Raw genomic sequence first — 23,209 nt, forward strand, 5'->3', positions numbered from 1 at the left:
TTCTCCTTTAGTAATATTATTGTCATTAGAAGATATTGTAATTGAAATGTATGATGAGCATAGTGCTAACAATTTATATAAGAACTGACAAAATTGTTTCTGTGATTCTTGTATACAATGCTATTTTACAATTTTATTATCAGATTGTTAATTACGTTTATCAAAAAAGTTCGTGGTTGTCGTTGATGAAGGGTAAATTACTGTACTGAAAGGTCATAAGGAAAATGTCAAATGTGTGATTATTATTACAGTGAATTATAGTGAGGATAAATATTTCGATATCTTGTCCATTGTACATTTAGCTTCAGTTTATAGTAAGAAATATTAACGGATCAAAACATCTGTGTTTAAACTTGTGCAAATACTGTCTGTTCACAAAAAATAGCATAAAAACAAACAAACAAAAATAAATAAATAAACACACACTCACACATCAAATAACACAACAAAACTTTTTTTTTTTAAATAATTAAAAAAAATAAAATAAAAATAAAAACGAGGTAAATATGAAAAACATATACTATATGTTGTAGTTTAACATTATTCAGGTGTCCATCCTCCAAATATACAGCACGTGACTCTGTATGCAGATGACACTGTATGCGAAATGTAATTCTACCAGCTGTAAGGTTTACACGAAATTAACTAGTGTATTATACCGAACAACAGAAGCAAGGAAAACGTTCAGTTTGAATGCCATTAGTTTTTGTGTCTCGTTTGTTCGGTATATATATATATATATATATATATATATATATATATATATATATATATATATATAGTATGGCAGTTATAATTGTCCCTGTGTCAGTATGTTTAAACGGAAGCAAAAGCGAAGCACGATACAAATGCACATTTATATTTCATTGATCACTATATACAGAAACATTACATTAAACAATAAGCTAACAACTCCAATCAGAAACAAATAAATACTTGCACAATATCATGTAAAGGAGAGTACACACTTGTAAATTAAAACAATTAATGGACGGATATTATATACAGTTGTTATATATATATATATATATATATATATATATATACACACACACACACACGCAACACAGTTATGGAAGAAATAACTATTTATATTGACTTCGCATTCTTACAACAATTATTTTATTTGCGTTTTGACCTGTTTAATTATACCATGGTCTAAACCAAATGATAACAACAAGTCTTGCTCTCTTCATCAACTGATGTTGTAAATGTACTTTTTGCCAAACGATTTTACGGAATAAGAATGGAGAATATATATTTAAATGAAATTGTCGTTTGACGTCTTAAAAATAATTACGAAGCAGTAATCATCGTGAATTAAACACCATATGTACATGCCCGCTGAAATGCACAGGTACAGTCTTGGGGGAATTCTATGGATATATATAAACAGCATTACCTTGGATTCTTGCTATGTGGTACCTGCACTCAAATATCAGCATGCTAATATATATAATATATTTTGTTTTCAAATTAACAACTACTCTTAAAATAATTAATGTGACACATATTGTCAGAGAATCGGTTTCCCTTGATTTTCGTACTGTATGTAAACATCTATAGTTATAACTAAAGTACTGAGCATTATTCGAGACGCGTGTGTAATAAATTGTGCAGGAACGGGGTCTAGTTTGTATAGAGCAAGGTTTTTAGGGGGTGTCAGGCTATGCTCCCCCGAAAAATACATTGAAAAAAGGAAAATTCGCTAAAAAAAGCAGGGGGTTTGACCCCCAAATCCCGCACCTCAGCACACGCGCATGAGTTGATTTGTTTAATGCACAAAATCCCCAACTGAGAGTGAATATATTAAATGGACTATCCTGTGTTTTCAATTATTTTTAAGATGATGTCGACCAAAAAGAGACTTTTTAACGATGTATTTAAATATTAAATATTTTTTTCTAAATAAAATATTAATGTTGTATGTTAAACGTGTTTCTGACCGTCCTTGTGTTTGAAGTAGGTCAGACTTCATTTTGTTTGAAGTAGGTCAGACTTCATTTTGTTTGAAGTAGGTCAAATTTCATTTCATTCCATAAAATATATATTTGTTTGCACGTTCGAAAATATTGGGATGTCAAATCCCGTTTGGGCTGCTTACAGATATTAGGACGATCAAAAACACATTCAGTATACACACACTGATATTCTAAACAAGAGAATATATTTAACATGTAATACTAGTAGTTACAAAATTTCATTAGTCAAACATATCTTACAATGCTGCAAACTCAGGTCAGTCCCTTTAATATTTGAAACACAGTTAACCCGTGAGTTGTGGGAAGAAACTAGCTGAAAGTACATCCCTGAGTATATAAAGGTGGATTATCAGGGTCCGACTTACACTTACGATCTGTAACATGCCATTTCATTACTGGAGTATCAAATACAACTTGGGCGTATGCTACAATTCGACAGGAAACGTCGCACCAGATAAACACACCTTAAAGATATATTAAGACGAATACGGACACAAATACATACTCGGATTCGTACACGGATATGTACCTACACGGATACAAAAAAACAACAACCCACCCTTGTTTTTGAATGGCAGTGTTTATATACATCAGGATGTGGTCACGGTTCGATAACAGGATCGGGTTACGATTATTCCAATTGTTGCTCAATTTAAATTAAATTGATTAACCTTTTCCTTATCCACGTCTCGTATCCGTATAGATTTCCATATCAGTGGTGAAATCACATTAACAGAAACATTCACAGTCATCTTTGCATTCGATCACATACTGGATGATAATTTAAATCTAAAAACATGCACCATAGCCCAAGTTCCAAAATATACATATTACATTTTCACAGGGCCGTTAGAACTAGATGGGATAGGGGTGGGTATCAATTTGCCCACCTTACATTCTTTCCTTTTTAAATAAAGTAAATACAATGCTATTTCAGAGAAATCAAGTGAATTCTCAGGTGTGTTCTTATTGACATAAATTAGAACTAGTTTACACATAATGTATAGCTTAGCTACACCTTTGCTTTAAAACGAATACATTAAATTAAGTTTTATATATTTATGAGAAAATATGTCAAACAGGTTTTTCACCGATATTCTTTCATGCATAAAAATATAAATAATTTTAGGTAATGGAATGCCATGACATAAAAGATATGTTTGGTAAATAATACTTTCTAAGGCTGTTTGTTCCAAGACAAAACTGCATATCGGAGGAGGCTAATTACCAATTTCTATTAAATGACGAGTCTGTTAAAATATTTATAATACAATTGACATCAAATTATATACTTTAATTTTGTACTATCACCCGTTCAGAAAGCGTTACATTGAATAGATCGCAAGCATGCGAGTGCGGGCGCTAATGCACGTTCAGAATGATCTGCGATGGCGGTCGCTAGATAGACTGTTGTTTTTGCCTAAGGTTGGAGGAATGCGATATAATAGAAGACAATGGTACCAGTCAAATTATTCGCAAGCGCTTGGCCTCCTGAACTGGCTACAGTCCCACAATAAACGTTACTCATTTGGAAAGATATCAACAATACTGCCTACACATATCCACGCCATACGAACCAGAAAGAAAAAAATAAACAGTTGATTTTTTATTATTACAGAATTATGGGGATATATATGTATATTATTTTATTTTCATTTATTTTATTTTATGGGTTGAGAGTATTAAAAACAAAATATCCTCTCCCCTCCCCACTAATTTGCGACATGGTAATAGACTTTGCTGTGAAAATAAAATTGAGGATAGTGATTAATTGCTTCCCAAACTTAGATTAGAGGAAACCATTTAAGGTCACCCAATTCATACTACCGGGTATACAAATTCACTTATTAAGGGAATCTAAAAATAACTCTCCTTGAACTTGTTTCAGGAGAGCGATGGTGAGGTCTGGTTTTTACTGGAACAACATAACTGGGTCCCATTTTGCAAAAACGATCGTAGTACTAAGATCACCTTAAGAGCATAGCTATCTTATGTATTTAAAGTGATCATAGCGCTACGATCGCTTCGTAAAACGGGGCCCAGTCAAACAGAAGTTAGGGAACAGACCTAGATGAGATACTGCCGAGTGTGGAAGATGCACTGATAACAAGGCTGGTCGTTCGTGACACTTCACCACTCCAGAGTTTCCTGTTTGAAGGTGAGCTGAGGGCTGTTTTCAGAGTAGAACTGAGAGTACCACCGTCTGTGGCGGGCGATCAGACTGTCTTCTTTAGACTTCACTAACACGGGCTTAGCACAGTACTGTTTGTTGTTCCAAATCATCACGTCACGTTCAACCTGAAAACAATAATTAATTAAAAAAAATTTAAAACAAGACTGCTACAATTCCCCCATACAAGTTCTTCCACTTACCTAGCTCGAGTATACGTATTCTGTTTATATACGTATTCTGTTTATATACATACATGCATTTTGTTTATATACATATTTTGCGTATATACATATTATATTTATATAGGTATTATATGTATATACGTATTCTGTTTATATACATATTCTATGTATGTACGTATTCTGTGTATACACGTATTCTGTTTATATACGTATTCTGTTTATATACGTATTATGTGTATATACGTATTCTGTTTATATACATATTCTATTTATATACGTATTCTGCGTGTATACGTATTCTGTTTATATACGTATTCTACTGATATACGTATTCTACTGATATACATATTCTGTGTATATTTATTCTGTTTATATATGTATTCTACTGATATACGTATTCTGTGTATACATATTCTGTTTATATACGTATTCTATTGATATACGTATTCTGTGTATACATTTTCTGTTTATATACATATTCTATTTATATACGTATTCTGTGTGTATACGTATTCTGTTTATATACATATTCTATTTATATACGTATTCTGTGTATACATATTTTGTTTATATACGTATTCTACTGATATACGTATACCGTGTATACATATTCTGTTTATATACGTATTCTATTGATATACATATTATGTGTATACATATTCTGTTTATATACGTATTCTATTGATATACATATTATGTGTATACATATTCTGTTTATATACGTATTCTACTGATATACGTATACCGTGTATACATATTCTGTTTATATACGTATTCTATTGATATACATATTATGTGTATACATATTCTGTTTATATACGTATTCTATTGATGTACATATTATGTGTATACATATTCTGTTTGTATGCATATTGCCACATATAAACATATGTAGAGGACAGTCACACTTGACAACAACAAGTCTAAACAGTGCACCATGTTACTTATAACGTCAAGACTACGGAAACACTGTTACCATTTTAAACTGAGATTATTATTCCCTTACAGGCTCATCATGTATTATTCATTTTAAAAAATAAATTTACGATAATTGGTAAACAATACAAACAAAAAATGTAGATGTGTTACTCAGGAAGTAAAACAAAATCCTAGAAATAATAATTAGGGAATTACCTGAATAGCTTCTCCCAGCATTAAGAATTTCGCCACACACATAGGCATGTATTTCGTGACGTAGATATTATGTACCAGTTTCTGAACCATGGGCTCGATAGGCGTTAAGCTTTGAATGTACACTCCATTGCCGAACCAGCTAGTAAACCGCAAATACACGATGCCGGGTCCGATCTGAAAGTAGAACACACTTTTTACAATGGCTGACGTCATATGCGGTACAAAGCACTATATGTAGTATATACCAGTGTAGCGTATTATAAATACAAGAGAGAGAGAGAGAGAGAGAGAGAGAGAGAAGAGAGAGAGAGAGAGAGAGAGAGAGAGAGAGAGAGAGAGAGAGAGAGATAGAGAGACAGAGACAGAGAGACAGAGAAGACGCAAAAAAGACAATGTTTTAAAGGGGTGCATTCGGTAATAAACTAATATAATTATTTTATGACTAATACTTAATTTAACAACAAAAAAACATAACCGCAAGTGATTCGTTCGCTTCCCGACCCCACCTCGATCAAGAGCTTGAAACTGCAAAGACAGTTAAGAAAATAAACAAGTTTTGCTTACCTGTTGCCCATGCACGGTGAGATCAATAGGCGGGAATCGCTTGCCGAACAGGGACATGCTGTGTTTGAGGGTGATCTTGCCGATGTGGCCGTCTGGGGGCGGGGCGGCCTCCCACTTGGCGTCCCAGCTGTGTCTAGCGAACGCCCACAACTCGCTCCACATGTAGCGCAGGTCAATACCCGCCCCTATGACCGGCCCGTGTACCTGCGACAGGTGGACCACGTCCGCGCCGTTCTCCGGGATCTCCTGAAATAACAACAAATCTGAACACCGGTCCCTGATAACTGAACATTTGTATAAACTCTTTATGGGTTACAGAAGCGGATCTAAGGGACGTGAGAGGAATACCCGTCCTCTCTAAATATATTAATTAATCTATTTTCTGTCTTGAAAAAAAATCACTGGGCTGTCCTTTTTATCACTTGATCCATGTGCTTCTTTCCCTTTACCCCCCCCCCCCCCCCCCCCCAACATTTCCTCTACTCCTCCTGGGTTACGCAATAACAAGTTCAGGAAACCCATTTAGTTTCTTGTGTGTAATAATGTAAATGTAAAAATATGAAAACGAAAAATGGGTTATCCAAAACAAGACTTGCGCGAATGACGCGCGATCGTAACTATCGTTCTCGCTATTTTCAGAAGCCTGTGAACGACAAAACCATAAACACTTTCAAAATCGTATCAGAACAAACAAAAGTCCAATAGAATGTTTTGACAATATCGTGAGTCTCCTTGGATCACTGAATAATAGTTCACGTATGAGAGGACTGCCACTTCACAAGATGACACTTCATTCCTACTGTACATTATGAGAGGACAGCCACTTCCGAAGATGACACTTCATTCCTACTGTACATTATGAGAGGACTGCCACTTCCGAAGATGACACTTCATTCCTACTGTACATTATGAGAGGACAGCCACTTTCGAAGATGACACTTCATTCCTACTGTACATTATGAGAGGACTGCCACTTCCCAGGATGGACACTTCATTCCTACTGTACATTATGAGAGGACTGCCAGTTCTAAAGACTGCTTTAATAATCTAAACATAGGTGTCTGTGATTGGGGATTTCGAAGACAACCACCCCCTTACTCAAGATAACGAGGGTTTTTTCCAAGGCAAATGTATAGAGGATTCGTCACGAGTATTTCTTAATATGGGAAAATATCAACGGAGTCAATGTTAATCGATATTTGTCGAGGTTCTGCCGAGACAAATACCGATTAACTAGACGAGGTTGATATTTTACATATTAAAAAATACGAGTAGCGAATTCTATTTATCCTATATCATTTCTAAAATAACATTTTCATAAAAATTATTTTAGTAAATCACAATATTAAAGTCGCCGCCATCCATAATATGACGTCATCACGATTAGCACAAATTAGTTTGACGTCACGCATTTTAACTAAATCTTTGAAAACGTGGCGCTCAGGTACACAGGTCTTGCTGCCTTGTAAACAAATGACCCATCCACAGCAACACATTACCAAGAGACCTTGCAAATTTGCATACCATTATTAACCGGGTTAATAAACTAAAATGATCACATGGGTTTATGACATGGATATCATAGGTAAGCTATAGGATAAATGTTTTTATCGCAGATCCTTCTCATACATTATATTACTTGTTACGTATTCTTGTTGTGATTTTATGTGTTCGTTTGTGTATGTGCGTGTTTTGTTTTGTTTTGATTTTTTAACTTTAAACTGAGTTAAATGTGTGTTACTATGTATACGATCTGGGGCCTAATTCACTAAACTCTAAACACTAAACTTTGCGATCTCGCAGTGTAATGCTAAAAGACTTGCAAAGAGTATGATTTGTCGTCTAGAAGAGCCTAAGAGAGCTTTATGAATTAGACCCCTGGTCCTCTAACTGTTGTATTATTTAATGCTATATAAAGTGTTTGTACGGAAATCACCCAGATGAAAATACGGGTGGAAGTGCTGTCGATATGTCACGAAAAATTGGCAAATGTTCTAACTTCCAAGTTCAAGGAACATAACTTTGTCCAACATAACGACATACCTCTATATGAGCGTTGATGATATGTTCGCTGCGCCCCCTGTACGTCCACTCCCCTCTGGTGATCTCCTCTATTTCAGGGGGCATCCAAAAAGGTTCCACCCCCTCCGCGTGAAACCAGAGGTACAACCATCTATTCCGTTCCAGGATAGGCCAAGATTTAACTTTTGCAATGTCTGGAACTAAATGTGTAAGAAAACATATATTTTCACAGAAAGAATGATACATGGACCACTTGGCAAAGCATGCATTAAGAACATTCTCAGTAAAAATAATTTTGCTTAATTTAATTTTGCAGTTTGCATTTATTTGGAGTAATGACAAAGAGAACTAATTACGTCCAAAGTCATGGAGTTTTTTAGCCATTGAAAAATTATGGAAATTTATATCCTTGCTGTAAATAAAATAAATGAATAAAAACTATTTTTTTCTATTTTAACAACAAAACGTTTTTAAAGCACATTAATATTATTAACAACTACTGACAAAAATATCGGTAATTTATGTTCATTATTATGTGACAGTAGGCCTACTGGTAGTCATTATTATATGTAATATTCATTATTAGAACTAACGTCATTTTATTTCTTTGCCTGATAATCAAAAGCAGAAATGTTAAGAGCAATTAAAACATTGATATAATATATTTAGATTTACACGCGTGGAACTACATATATTTACAATGCTTAAACGCCCGCGTTTAATAGAAACAGGCCTCGTAAATTCGGCCCATTATTTATTACCACATTGGCAAATTTATTAAATTACTTTTTTTCCGCCGCAAGGCGCGACTGTCATAACATAAAGTACTCCATCACTTACTCTTCTCAGCGTACGGGATACTCGTGCACTTTCCGTCCTCGCCGCGGAACTTCCACGCATGGAAAGGACATTCCAGAGAATCTCCACACACACGACCTCCGGCCGCCATGTTGGCGCCCATGTGAGGGCAATACGCGTCCAGAGCGTGGGCGAAACCCTTCTCGTCTCGGAACACCGCCAGCGCCAGACCTGGAAGAGACAATATTTTATTTAAAAAAATATTAACAGTACAAGTAGCGGATCCAGGATCGTCTCGGAGGGCATGGATGGGGGATATCATTTTAGTAAAAGTAAAATTTGTTTTGTGTAACGACACCACCAGAGCACATTAATTAATTCATCAGAGGAAACCCGCTACATTTTTCATAATGCAGCAGGCGGTCTTTTATATGTATTTTCCCACAGACAGGAAAGCACATACCACGGCCTTTGATAAGCTGAATGGATCCACCGAGGTGGTTCGATCCTGCGACACAAGCACCTCGAGCGAGCACTCAACCAGCTGAGCTAAATCCCCCCTCTCCCTTCATCTTAGTAAATATAGGCGTCGACGTAAATGTATCTCCGTCATGACATTTTTACATTTAACGATAACGTTTAACCTAAATCCAGGAGCGTAAGCTGGGGGATCAGGGGTTCGTATATCCCCCCCCCCCCCCCCGGACGCTAAAATAATATCTTATAGTGCAGTATTAGGCTATTTATACAGGGGTAAAAAAAAAAGTAAAATGTAAACGAAAGAGTTCGCTAGGTTTATATTCAACCCCTCACTCCACGTCCAGTCTACGCTATACCCCTGAAAGCTACAGGCTGAAAGTGACTAGATATAGTTGTTGTTAATATTCGTACCGATTTTAATTGCATGCAAAACATAAATAGGCGTGTCTTTTTCTAACACTAGTTGAAAAGAGGCTGTGACTTTCTCTGGATAGATTGTGATTCTTGTGACATTGACAATATTAAGGCCAACCAACACCAGCATCAGTGGCCGGCGTAATGGTAAACCATTGCCATCAATGCCAGAAGGAGCTTGCGTTGAACGCTAAGACCGTCTCCTGTCCAAAGTCATTTTAAACGTGCATGGCCGGGACAGGGTACTTGACACTGACACGAAAATATTAATTGTACAGTGAAATCGAACCAAATACAAGATTTAATTTAAGTAGACAAAGACATTTTCGTACTGATACTTAGGAGTACGATAGCACTTGGCATCCAGCTTGGACAGTCTGACCCAGGTTGGACTGTGTGCTCATGACTGTCGTGCTTTCAGACCAGCTTTCTTTAATCACAAAGTTTAATCCTGATATGTCCTGATAGAACTGCCATCGACATAACAGCAGAGTTTAGAAACGTTTTTGCAACAGCGATATGTTTCTATAACCGTGTGTGTGTGTGTGTGTGTGTGTGTGTGTGTTTTTAGCAGTTCTTATAAGGTAAAGTTATAGTTTCTTGTGTTTAACGACACCACTAGAACATATTGATTTATTAATCATCGCCTACTGGATGTCAAACATTTGGTAATTCTGATATATTCTGACTTAGAGAGGAAACCCTCTACATTTTCCCCAAACACGGTAGCATATACCACGGCCTTTGATATACCCGTTGTGGTGCACTGGCTGGAACGAGAAATAAACAAATAGGCCCACCGACGGGGATCGATCTCAGATCGACCTCGCATCAGGCGAGCGCTTTACCACTGGGCTAAGTCCCGCCCCTTTTTATAGATCACATCATCCCAAATCATCATCTAGCATTAGTCCTAAAGGTTTCTTTCCTCACAAAACCTGTCAGGTTGTACTTCGTGCTTTAAACAAAACACTGAAATTAAATAACCAGCTTTTCGTTATTGGATTCAGATTTGGCTACTGTTGTTGGTGGGTTTTGTTTGTTTTTGTCTGTCTGTCTGTCTGTCTGTCTGTCTGTCTGTATGTTTGTTTGTCTTTTTGTTTATTATTTTTGTTTATTGTGTTTTGTTGGTGTTTTATTTGATTGTTTTTTTTATTATTATTATTTTTTTTTATTTTTATTTTGGGGGGAGGGGGGGGGATTGGGGTTGGGGGTAAGTTCGTTTATCCTTTTTGTTTTATTTATTTGTTTTTGTTTGCTTGGGGCTTTTTTTTTCTTTTCTTTTTTTTGGTGTATTTAAAATTATCTTTCAACAATATTGATTATTTTTTTGTCAGTCGAGAAGTGTCAAACAAGATATTTCCATGTTTTAGTTCACACAAAGTTGACTTCTCAGCGCCAGTCGTTTCTGTTTGTCACAACAACGGCTTAAGAGAAAATTCACACCAGGTACACAGTGGTCGTCAGTGGGAACACTGGCCAACATCACGTACACTTTAGAGTGCGCGCGGCGGACCAGCCGGCCTACGTGCGAGATGTCATGGGATCGATCCCTCTTGCTGGATGTCTCGTAATTCGCTTTTTTTTTTTTGCTTTTTTTAAACTCAGTCTTTTGGTGTTCTTTCCACTCTACATACATTGTATTTGGGGAATAAATAACTGCGTAGGTAACAAAGTGGGTGACAGTTGTGTTACACCACAAGCATTTAAAGTGGAAGACCCCAATTTTTTAACATTACGACGTATTTTTTACTCTTAGAGCGGTTTCTTGTTTCTTCTTTTTTTTCTCTTTTTTTTCTCACGTTTTGATAATTGAAATAAGATATTATTTAAATTGTATTGTTTCGTTTATTTACTTCCGTATATCCAAAGTGTTTGTGGTTATCCCGGTGTTTGTAACACCAAAAAAAAATAATGCATTTTTTATATTTGTAAAAGCGCACGTACCTCTGAGAAGTAACGGTTATGGAGACGAGCTCAAATGTTTTGTTTTTTTAAAGGGTATGTCCTCGTTTCAGCCTCACAGAGTCTTGTATCACTCTATTGTAACTTTATCAAAATTATATGTTACATTTTAGTTGATTAACCAAACTTAGTGTCCATGTTCACGGGTTGAAACCAGTGTCTGAGACTTTAATTTGAAAGATTTTAATTTGCTCCATTTGAAACTGTCGAAAATAACATCACCATCTGTAACAAGAAATGATAACGATGACGACAACAAAAAATGCCAAATAAATGCGTCCGTATAGCGTCAAAACTTTAAAACGATAATTGTGAAGGTTAAATGTAATGGTTAACCTTTAATCTTTCGTCCTTGAACACAATAACAGAAAAGCCACACAGAAGCAGTTGTATGATTGTTTTGATTGTCACTATATTGGCCAACCCACTGTGGTTTTCTTTGTGATATATTTACGTATTTACCCACGTTATTTTCAATTACCCGTGACAGATTACCTTTTTCACTCCCCGAAATTCGTTCCACAAGAATGCTCTTATAAATACTTATAAGTAATTTAGCCCAAAGTATCTCTCAGGCATGAATGTGAATACATTAAAGGGACTGCACTTCATTTTCTGCCATTGTCAAGATGTTTCCGACTACCAGAGACTGTTTAAAGACTGGAATTATATATTAAATATATTGTTCTGCATAACATATACCAGTGGCTGTATATTAAACGTGTTTCTGATCGTCCTAGTGTCTGTACCAGGTCAAACTTCATCTTATTTCTCAGGCTTCGAATTTGGCAAGTTAAAGGGCAAGGATGCCAGGCCTACACTGGTGGCGATTCTTTGAAGACATTACAGTCAGAAGACAGGGTAACAAGGCAAACTTCAATACATGTCTTAATATAACACAACATTTAATTTCTATTTATTTTCGTGCTTATATCCAATTAAGGTTCATTCACGTTGTCTTGGACACACACACACACACACACACCTCAGCTATCTGGGCTATCTGTCCAGGGTCCCGTTCCACGAAGCGATCTTAGCACTAAGTTACCTTAGTGCATAAGGTAGCTATGCACTTAAGGTGATCTTAGGGCTAAGATCGCTTTGTGGAACGGGGCCCAGGACAGTAAGTTAGTGGTTAGTGAGAGAGAAGAGTGTGTAGTGGTCTCTGGGTGGGAGCCGGTACCGGGCTGCGAACACTGTACCTACCAGCCTTATGTCCGATGGCTTGACCACGACACCACCGAGGCCGGTACCGGGCTGCGAACACTGTACCTACCAGCCTTATGTCCGATGGCTTGACCACGACACCACCGAGGCCGGTACCGGGCTGCGAACACTGTACCTACCAGCCTTATGTCCGATGGCTTGACCACGACACCACCGAGGCCGGTACCGGGCTGCGAACACTGTACTACCAGCCATATGTCCGATGGCTTGACCACGACACCACCGAGGCCGGTATAACACAACAACACCCATTCAAAATAAAGAATTGTGAAACGTTTCAAGTTCTTATAATGTACAGGAGTTGCAGTCGAGTACGATGATTAATTACTAGAATGCAAACTAAGGCCCCGCCAGTTTGGATGTAACACTCGGCTTAATGTCAGGGCATTCCAATATAGCACTAGGCACTGCGGCAATTTGCATCATGGCCAGTGTTAATTACGAGTCCTAATTTTAATGTTTTAATATATATATATGTTACAGTTAATCTGTATAATCAGGTAATATGTATATTACCTGATTTTTTCAGCTAATATGTATATTACCTGTTTCACTCAGGTAATATGTATATTAGCTGAAAAAATCAGGTAATATACATATTACCTGAAATATACTTAACTAATTTATACAGATTACTTGAAACGTGCAGAATGGTATTGACAAGGTTGTTATTTGACTGAATGAATAACTATAAACAATAATATGCTGGCAATCTTTATTGGCTCAAAACACATACCATTTGCAACACATAACACACACACTACTGCAGAACAAACAACAAGATCTTTTGATCAACAACAGTTCTTGTTTATGCATGGCAGGCTTGTTTGGCAGCGGGAATTACACACTAATCTGGCTTTGAAGCATTTACATCGATTTGTCTGACACCTCTTACTTCCAGCACAGTTACATCTCGTGAAACCTTGTCCACCGCATCTTGAGTCCAGTTGCACAGCTTGACGCAGGGAAATGTCGTTATCTGTACAGACATCATCGGGTGAATACAAGGTCGTAGCACACACATCGAATTGGTTTCTAGAGTACTTTCGATACAATATTCCTCCTTTTACAGCAATTGTGTACAACTCGTTGTCACTTCACTCTGTCACAACTCCGATGATGTTCCTAGGATCTGCACGTCCTCTGTCAACCGAAGGAATGGGCACTGTCACATTGCTTCCCATTTGCACACTAGAAAACACAATGCGACTTCGTTTGACCATTCTCTCTGCCTGCTGGAACTGGGCATCTATGGCACTCTCTCTCTGCAGCCTAATTTCCTCCTGACGTACAGAGATGGGTGAGACTGGTACAGGTTCTGCTTCCTCGCTGGATTTCTCGACTGGGTTTGGGTGGGATACTGCAGACAGGAGGTCGTCTTCAGTTTGCAACCTTGCAATGACATCTTGGGGGAGACTGGATGATGTCGGCACCAAAAAGAGCATCAGCACCAAACAGAGCAGCAAAGGGAGAACGCTTGATTCCAGTGTGATGGCTCGCGTTCTTTTGAAATTGCACAAACTTGAGTCCAACAGTCCAATCCCGTGTGTCATTGTCACTCATCCATGCAATCAACATGTCTTTTATGTCGCAGTTGGCTCTTTCGCAGTTGGCGTACTTGTTGTTGATCTCCTTGATCATCTTGTCTCGTTCTCCATGACCAGTAGCGATGTGGGCGCGCTTGATGATGTCAAAGGTCTCCTCGATGGTAGCGAAGTACAGTGGATGTTCCTGGTTTGGCTTCTTTCTGATGAGCTTTTGAACGTCCCCACACTGCAGTAGTTCATATTTCTTAAGCAGGTAAAACTGACGCGGTGATTTCTTGGGTGCCTGGGTGGCTTCCAGCAACTCGCCAACAGTCTTAATGTATTCGTCCTTAGGTAGCAAGATACACTTATTCTCTCCATAACTCGTGTACAGCGAACGCCTTAAAGTCTCCTCTAGATCCATTTTGTTAGTGACAGAGAACACCATTCACCAGGATATTTATACCTACCAATCAAATGAAGCCCTAGCAGGCTGGCACAACTTTATTGTGCACACTTTATTGTGCTCTACAGACAGGATTAGTTAAAACAGCAGTGGTGGATTATACAGATTAACTGTAACATTGTCTATGAAATGATTTAACAATGAACATGTACATCAAAGGTATTGTGACCAACTTGGACTACATTGATCAAAAGAATTGTTTTGAACTGAGAACTTGGTCTACATTGATCTAAAGACTTGTCAATACCATTCTGCACGTTTCAGGTAATCTGTATAAATTAGTGAAGTATATTTCAGGTAATATGTATATTACCTGATTTTTTCAGCTAATATACATATTACCTGAGTGAAACAGGTAATATACATATTAGCTGAAAAAATCAGGTAATATACATATTACCTGATTATACAGATTAACTGTAACATATATTTATATATAGTTGAATTCCGTTGGCTCGAACCCCGTCGGTACTCGAGAAAGTGTTCGACCCATCAGGTAGTTCGACCATCGAACATCGGATATTTCCGTAACATCAGTTAGAAAGTTGAATTAGGTACATATTATTTTGGTAACTGTAAACTTAAAAATTTCATCAATGTGTTATATAGCAAAATATCAGAGTGAAAGGATTTATTACAAATTACACCGATTGTGTGATTCAGAAGCCCTTGTTGGTATTAATTAAATGTGTGGTTGCTGAAGTGATGACAACAGAGTCACTCGCCCATTGTTTTATTTAAAACTGGTCTTGTAGATGTGTTCAGAGTAACGCTTCACGCCGAGGTCATTTTGTGCACTAATTGTTTGATTGGTATCACGGTTCATCGAACAGGTACCGTAAAACTAGCTGTACTTGAAAGATCATTACTGATAACCGCTTAACACACAACATGACAGGTATTGCATGGATATATATATATATATATATAGATATACATATACATATACATACACATACACATACACATACACATACACATACACATACACATACACATACACATACACATACACACACACATACATACATTTTTATATATTTATTATTTTTTTTTTTTTTATTATTATATATTTTTTTTTTTTCGTACGTACGAAATCATTGTTTGGGCTACTTAAAAACAGTAGAAGCAATAAAAACACATTGAATGTACACACTAATAGTCTAAACAAGAATCTGTATTTAGTATGTAATTTTGATGGTTATATAATTTTATCAATCAAAAACATTTTACAATGGCAACAAACTTAGGACAGTCCCTTTGAACTGTGTTAAGTTATATATTGTGTATAAACGTCATTAGATGTCAAAGTATTTGCCTACCTTATTTTAAACAGGTCATTTAAGTTTAATAGGAGGTAAAAATCATTTGCATATATGCATCTTGCACTTATAAATGAAAATGTATCCAAAAGTACCGCATTTTATCTGTGAAAAATAATTATAATAATTCAGAGTCGGTGGAGTGTATTTGAAATGGGAGGGGGCATATTGCGATAACGGTATCCTCCAGTTTGTTACACGTCCCGTTTCTGACACACCGTATAACAACATAGGTCATGGTTGAGTGCACTGCTAATCCTATACCTACTACCTGGTATGCAATAAGGGACTCAACTTCTATTCACAATTAAGACACAAGAAAGAACATACATTGTATATTCACATTTATTTATTACAAATTATCTATTTACTATGTGATGATAGAGAATCTATGCGTGTAGCTGATGTACTGTATGCATTTTAATTTACAAATGCATACCTGTATTATGTACCAATGTGAATGGTTTGATGGAATAAAGTTGAATTGAAATGAACAGTTGAACTGGACTAGACTGTTCCACTAAGGTTATAGGGGTTTGCTTAAAGGAATATTGTGACAGACCACTGACCTATTACATGGTCTAACAAAGCATTACTTATATATATATATATATATATATATATATATATATTTGATTTGTCCCTAAATGTATTTTATTCAACCATCTACGTAACCACCATACTCCACTTATTAATGATATTTTGTAAAAATAATTGAATTATGGCAATGGTCCATAATTCAAAAACTAACATTGCTGAGAGGGTTGATATGGATTTCACTCCATCATGGTGTAGTTAAAGTAATACAATAGCTAGGTTTGGTCTGTAAACAATAATGTAATTTTGATTTATTATTCATTTTTAGAGAAATATGGTCCTTAAATCTGTGAGAGTAGTCCCTAAGCTGACTGTGTAAGAAGTGGGAATATGCAGGTGTGTAACAAATGGGATGTGTAACAAATGGGAGACAACTGCGATAATCAGTGAAATGGAAATTTGAGGGCCCGAAGGCTTAGACCTGTTGCAGGTGTTCGGGGGCATGCTACTCAGAGTAAATTTAGAATTCTAAGTGTTTTGGAAATACATTTTATATCATGTTATGTTAGGGACCGTCCATATAGTATATACGGCATTGAGGGCGGAGGGGAGTGTGTCCAGCCCAATGTGTACACTGTGTGTACACAGGGGAAGGGGATCAGGACAGACAAAAAGTGATTATATTGTCAATTTGAGTAGAAATGCACGCACGCTTAGGGGAACGAAAAGTGAAAACAACACTGTACATGTAATTTAGTAGTTTCGTTTTGTGTATCACATTTCATGTACATGTACTAAATTAACATGCAAAACTTCATTAAATAATAATAAAAATAATAATAATTAGACAAAAATAATTTAAAATGTTTTTCACAATTTCGGATGCGTATGCGTACGGGATGGGGTGTGGGGTGTGGGGTCTGGCCCACTATGTATGCTATGCGTACGGGGGGGGGGGGGGTAGGGCACAAAATATTAAATTTTTGCGTACGTACTAAATGGACGACCCCTTATGCAACTTTGGCTAATAGTCAAAGAATAGATATAAAAGAATACCATTGGGAAAAAAAATTACGTGGATGATTTATTCCAACATTTTAAATAATAAAAACATACTAGAGACGGTAGCTTTAATTAATTTTAATTAATATTGATCTTCAATTTTTTATCCTTGTTATAAAGATCTGACAAAATGAAACAACACGGCAAGTCCAGGTGACCTGTTAACACTTGACTGCATTCGACACACATTGAATGCTTTGTGAATCGTGGTTTCGCAATCATCAAAATATGTGATACAGAATCGGTGATATTGCGCAATACAATAATCGTGCTGTTGTTGCCAAGTAACGAGGGTCACAAGTAGGGCGTCAACAAAGGAGTGTCTGGTACATGTTTTTGGTAATGAGATCACCAATTCTAATATAGGTCAAAAACATTTATACAAACGTGACTAGTTAACAATATTCTCAACTAACTTTGTCACGGCTTGTAATGTAATGACAATTTATGCCGAAAAAAAGAAGAAGAAGAAAAAAAAAATGGAGTGAGGGGGTCTTCCGCTGACTGGCTTTATTTTTATTTGTATTGGCTAAGAAGGTTGACACTCGTAAATATAAACTAATTATATCTTACCTAAACCGAGTACCGTATGAAAAAAGGGGAATGTATTACGCCGTTAAAGACGATTATAATGTGCTTTAGTAGTGTCGTTAAACAAAAAAACTTTAAATAAGAGGAATCCCATAATAGTGTAAAACAAAAACCTCTGGATTTCCCTCCGTGTTCCCCCCTCCCGTGTCCCCCCTCCCCCCCCCCCCCCCCCCCCCCCCCCCCCCCCCCCCCCCCCCCCATGCACCCGATCCTGGTGTTAATTGTCTGCGACCTAATATTTCTCCACAAATCTATGACTGCGACACAGTAATGGCATGCAGACAGTATAGCCATTCATAATAAATGACTAGAACCGAGTTTGCAACGAGACTGTCTTGAAAATAAACAATAAAGTATCATAAATGAGGTGTTATTCTTCGTGGCAACAACAATAACAACAACAACTACATCCGATTTTACCAGTTGACTATTATATAGGTCGTTCGCATCATGGACATAATCAATAATGAGGAAAATATTAGCTATAGTTCTACTGACTTGAGTTGAAATCTGTTTTATAACTTAAAATCTACGTTATATGGTATTGGGATAAAAATAATCAAACCCACAAAAAGCACAAAAATCCCAACAAAACAACAACAAACAAACAACAACAGAAAAAGGAAGGAAATGTTTTATTTAACGACGCACTCAACACATTTTATTTACGGTTATATGGCGTCGGACATATGGTTAAGGACCACACAAATATGAGAGGAATCCCGCTGTCGCCACTTCATGGGCTACTCTTTTCGATTAGCAGCAAGGGATCTTTTATATGCACCATTCCACAGACAGGATAGTACATGTCACAGCCTTTGTTAAACCAGTTGTGGAGCACTGGCTGGAACGAGAAATAACCCAATGGGCCCATCGACGGAAATCGATCCTAGATCGATCGCGCATCAGGCGAGCGCTGTACCACTGAATACGTCCCGCCCAACCACGGAACCCCCCCCCCCCCCCCCCCCCCCCAACTAAAAACATCCTACTTTAAAAGTTCAGTTGCAGGTAAGATATGCAACATAGAACAGTAGACGTTTTTATATAAAACACGTTCATTATACTGACGAAAAAAGAAGAAAAGAAAAAGGACCACGGAGATAAAGTGTTTTGTTTAACGACACCACTAATGCACATTCATTTATGAATCATCGGCTATTGGATATCAAACTTTTGGTAATTTACATATATAGTTTTAGACAGGATACCCGCTACATTTTTCCATGAGTAGCAAGCGATCTATTATATGCACCATCACAGACAGGATATCATACACACAACCTTTAATATACCAGTCGTGGTGTACTGGCTGGAACGAGAAAAAGCCCAATGGGCCTACCGATGAGGATCGATCTCAGTTGCTCACAAACCATATCTACAAGGTCAATAAAACGTAGTATATTGATGGTCATCACAGTACACCGAAACATGGTACGGTAGGCGAGACATTAAATTACACTCAGACACACTACTGTGTGACCGGCCTCGGTGGCGTCGTGGTTAGGCCATCGGTCAACAGGCTGGTAGGTACTGGGTTCGGATCCCAGTCGAGGCATGGGATTTTTAATCCAGATATGGACTCCAAACCGTGAGTGAGTGCTCCGCAAGGCTCATTGGGTAGGTGTAAACCACTTGCACCGACCAGTGATCCATAACTGGTTCAACAAAAGCCATGTTTTGTGCTATCCTGCCTGTGGGAAGCGCAAATAAAAGACCCCTTGCTGCTAATCGGAAAGAGTAGCCCATGAAGTGGCGACAGCGGGTTTCCTCTCAAAATCTGTGTGGTCCTAAACCATATGTCTGACGCCATGTAACCGTAAATAAAACATTTCTTTCTTTCTTTCATTACTATGTGAAACAAGATGTTCATATGATGTATTGCGACTGGAACTGATAAAAAAAGAAATAGTTATTTTCAAGGCCACTCGTTATTAAACCTCGAACCTGCTCCGCACATGAATAATTTCTTTCAATCGATGCCTGGAACGTTCACTTTGTTAAACAAAAATAAACGGACGCGTTGTGAGGTAGTTCCTAGCAACTGGTAAACAATAAGTAAAGAACGCTGTATATGGCAGTTAACTGAATGCCAAATTCTTAATTGTGTGTCCTCTGTGGGCGATAAACAAGTTGTTACATACCAAGATTTCTGACAGGGTCATTCACAATCAAACTATGCTTTGTGTTGGAACTATCTTTTTCCTCAATGGCCTTTCTAATATTAAATCAAACTTGACTGGTCACAGACAACGATGTTCTATTTTAAGACCAATTTGATTTTGTTTGTATTTTAATTAAAGTTGCAGTTAAAATATTAATTTATTTAAAAAAATTATTTTTGTAATTTTTTTATTTATCTATCTATCTATTAATGTTGTTGCTGATGTTGTTAAATTCTTAATTTTTGACTCTATTCTTTAAAAAAAAAAATTATTATTGAAGAGGGGCATATACGAACACATTACTATTATTGACCCTTTCATTTCATTTCAACTTATTTTCGTACTTATATTCAATTAAGGTTTAAACATACTGTCCTGGGCACACACCTCAGCTATCTGGGCTGTCTGTTCAGGGCAGTGGGTTAGTTGTTAGTTTGTTAGTTGTTAGTGAGAGAGAAGAGAGTGTAGCGGCCTTACACCTGCCCACTGAACCCTTAAGAACTTGCTCTGGGTTGGAGCCGGTACCAGGCTGCGAACCCTGTACCTACCAGCCTGTAGTCCGATGGCTTAACCACGACACCACCGAGGCCGGTTATCAACCCTCTCTATAGCGTCCACCTCTTTTCCTGCCGTTATTGTCAGTCTAAATCAAGACTCGATCTCCATTGCTGTCCTAAAACTAGTTCCAAGAGATAAATGCATAGCCCCCCCCCCCCCCCCCCCCCCCCCCCCACGACCCATTGCATGCGAATATATATGATATCAATATGATAATATCTTAAATGGCTCCCCCAAATCTAGGTGTTTTCAAGGCGATGTCTGCTAAACTTGATTATAATCTTTCTGGTGGTCAGTTGAGGTTAATGACTTAAAATGACATAAAAGCAAATTCCTAAAACCAGTCGAATCCTGTTTTGTATATTACGCTTTCAGTCTTATTTCCGAGCCAGAGACAGATGATTCCGGAACACATGAAAACTCGTAGGTTTTAAGTGCAACCTGTTTGCTGTATAATGTTCGTTTTGACCACGACAAATCCCGTAAACCAATTGGAAAGGTTCTAAAAGTCACGATCGCACAGACTACGTCAATATAGATATTGTTTAGACTTGTCGGCGTCTATGCAACAATGTACATATAACCTTTCAAAACATTGAGCATGTTTCGTTTTGGTACGTGCAGAACAAGGGCAGGTCAAAATACCTTTTAAGGTGGTGGTGGACTACTAGTAGTAGTAGTGACAGTAGTAGTGATAGTAGTATCAGTAGCAGTAGTGGCAGTACAGTACTACTACTACAACTACGCTTACTACAACCACAACAATAGCAGCAATTTCTACATTACTACCACAACTACTACTACAACGACTACTACTACTACTACGACGACGACTACTACAACTACTAGTACTACTACTACTATTACTACTTCTACGACTACTAGTAATACCTAGTAGTAGTAGTACCAGCAGCAGTAATAGTAGTAGTAGTAGTAGTAATAGTAGTAGCAGTGATGGTGGTGATGATGATAGTTGTGGTAGCAGGAGTGGTAATAGTAGAAGCAACAGTAGCAGCAGCAGTAGTAGTAGTAGTAGTAGTGGTGGTGGTGGTAGTAGTAGTAGTGGTGGTGGTAGTAGTAGTAGTAGTAGTAGTAATACTTAAAGTAATGATTTCTGCTATTATTATTTTTTATTATTATTTTACTTATTGTAAATACTCGCGGGTATATCTCTTCTATCATTTTAAAAGTGGAATGGTAAACATTTGTCTGTCCATATCATATCACCTCCACACTCCCAAACTCCCTATTCCCCAGCCCGACTGATCACACAATGCTGTTATTGTGGTTAAAATTGTGAACATTAACACAAAATCGTTCAAGTACCACTTACATATACATATTTATAGGAACATTGTGGTCAAGTGTTACAGATACTGCTACCAATTGATGACTGCATATTGCTGTGGAACTCAATGTTTGTATGAAAACCACGCGTATTCCAATTGGTATGTATATGTGTTTGTGTGCTCCTGTCTTTCTGTCTGTTTTTCGTCCGTTCGCATGTCTGTCTGTCAGATTATATATCTATCTTTCTTTCTGTCTATATAATATGTACATGCATATCACTTTCAAATTGATAAACTACATTTTACCATGATTACTATTGTTCTTGTTGTGTGGTTTTTTTCTTTAAAGGTAACATACAAAATAAGCTGCAGGCTATTATTAACTGAAAATTATCGATAATGACCAAAATAATTGTCTATCTGATACGTTGCCATGGTAAATAAATTGAGAAATAGAAAGGACTGCCTTATCAACTTGAACCGAATGCTAGTATATGAATATTATCTAATCTATACGCTATCCTACTACGCCAATTAGGATTGAGAAATTTGCCGGATATCCGATCTGAACAATGACGTTATCGTACCAGTCGCCATAGTTTTACGAAATTGCACTAATCAAAACCGGATACAGCTGTCTTTTTATTTAAAAAAAAAGAAGGCACGAATCGGGACGTAGTTCAGTGGTAGAACTTTTGCTGGGGCGCCAAATATCGTAGGAAAATGTGCACTACTGGTTGACATACACAATT

At 37.2% G+C, this 23,209-nt stretch overlaps 1 protein-coding gene across 1 annotated transcript in view; it reads right to left on the reverse strand.

The window, feature by feature from the left end:
* Positions 1 to 3,767: 3,767 nt before the first annotated feature.
* Positions 3,768 to 23,209, reverse strand: part of LOC121384285 (cholesterol 7-desaturase nvd-like) — a 32,589-nt gene continuing 13,147 nt past the window's right edge. The window contains exons 2-6 of the mRNA XM_041514600.1: positions 8,898 to 9,086; positions 8,079 to 8,257; positions 6,036 to 6,281; positions 5,472 to 5,645; positions 3,768 to 4,280 (exon numbers count right to left, since the gene is read on the reverse strand). Coding sequence (XP_041370534.1) covers positions 4,113 to 4,280; positions 5,472 to 5,645; positions 6,036 to 6,281; positions 8,079 to 8,257; positions 8,898 to 9,086 — 956 coding nt within the window. The 3' untranslated portion in view covers positions 3,768 to 4,112. The remainder of the gene's footprint in view (positions 4,281 to 5,471; positions 5,646 to 6,035; positions 6,282 to 8,078; positions 8,258 to 8,897; positions 9,087 to 23,209) is intronic.

Source organism: Gigantopelta aegis, chromosome 10 (genome assembly GCF_016097555.1).
Source record: "Gigantopelta aegis isolate Gae_Host chromosome 10, Gae_host_genome, whole genome shotgun sequence".
NCBI classification, from domain to species: domain Eukaryota; kingdom Metazoa; phylum Mollusca; class Gastropoda; order Neomphalida; family Peltospiridae; genus Gigantopelta; species Gigantopelta aegis.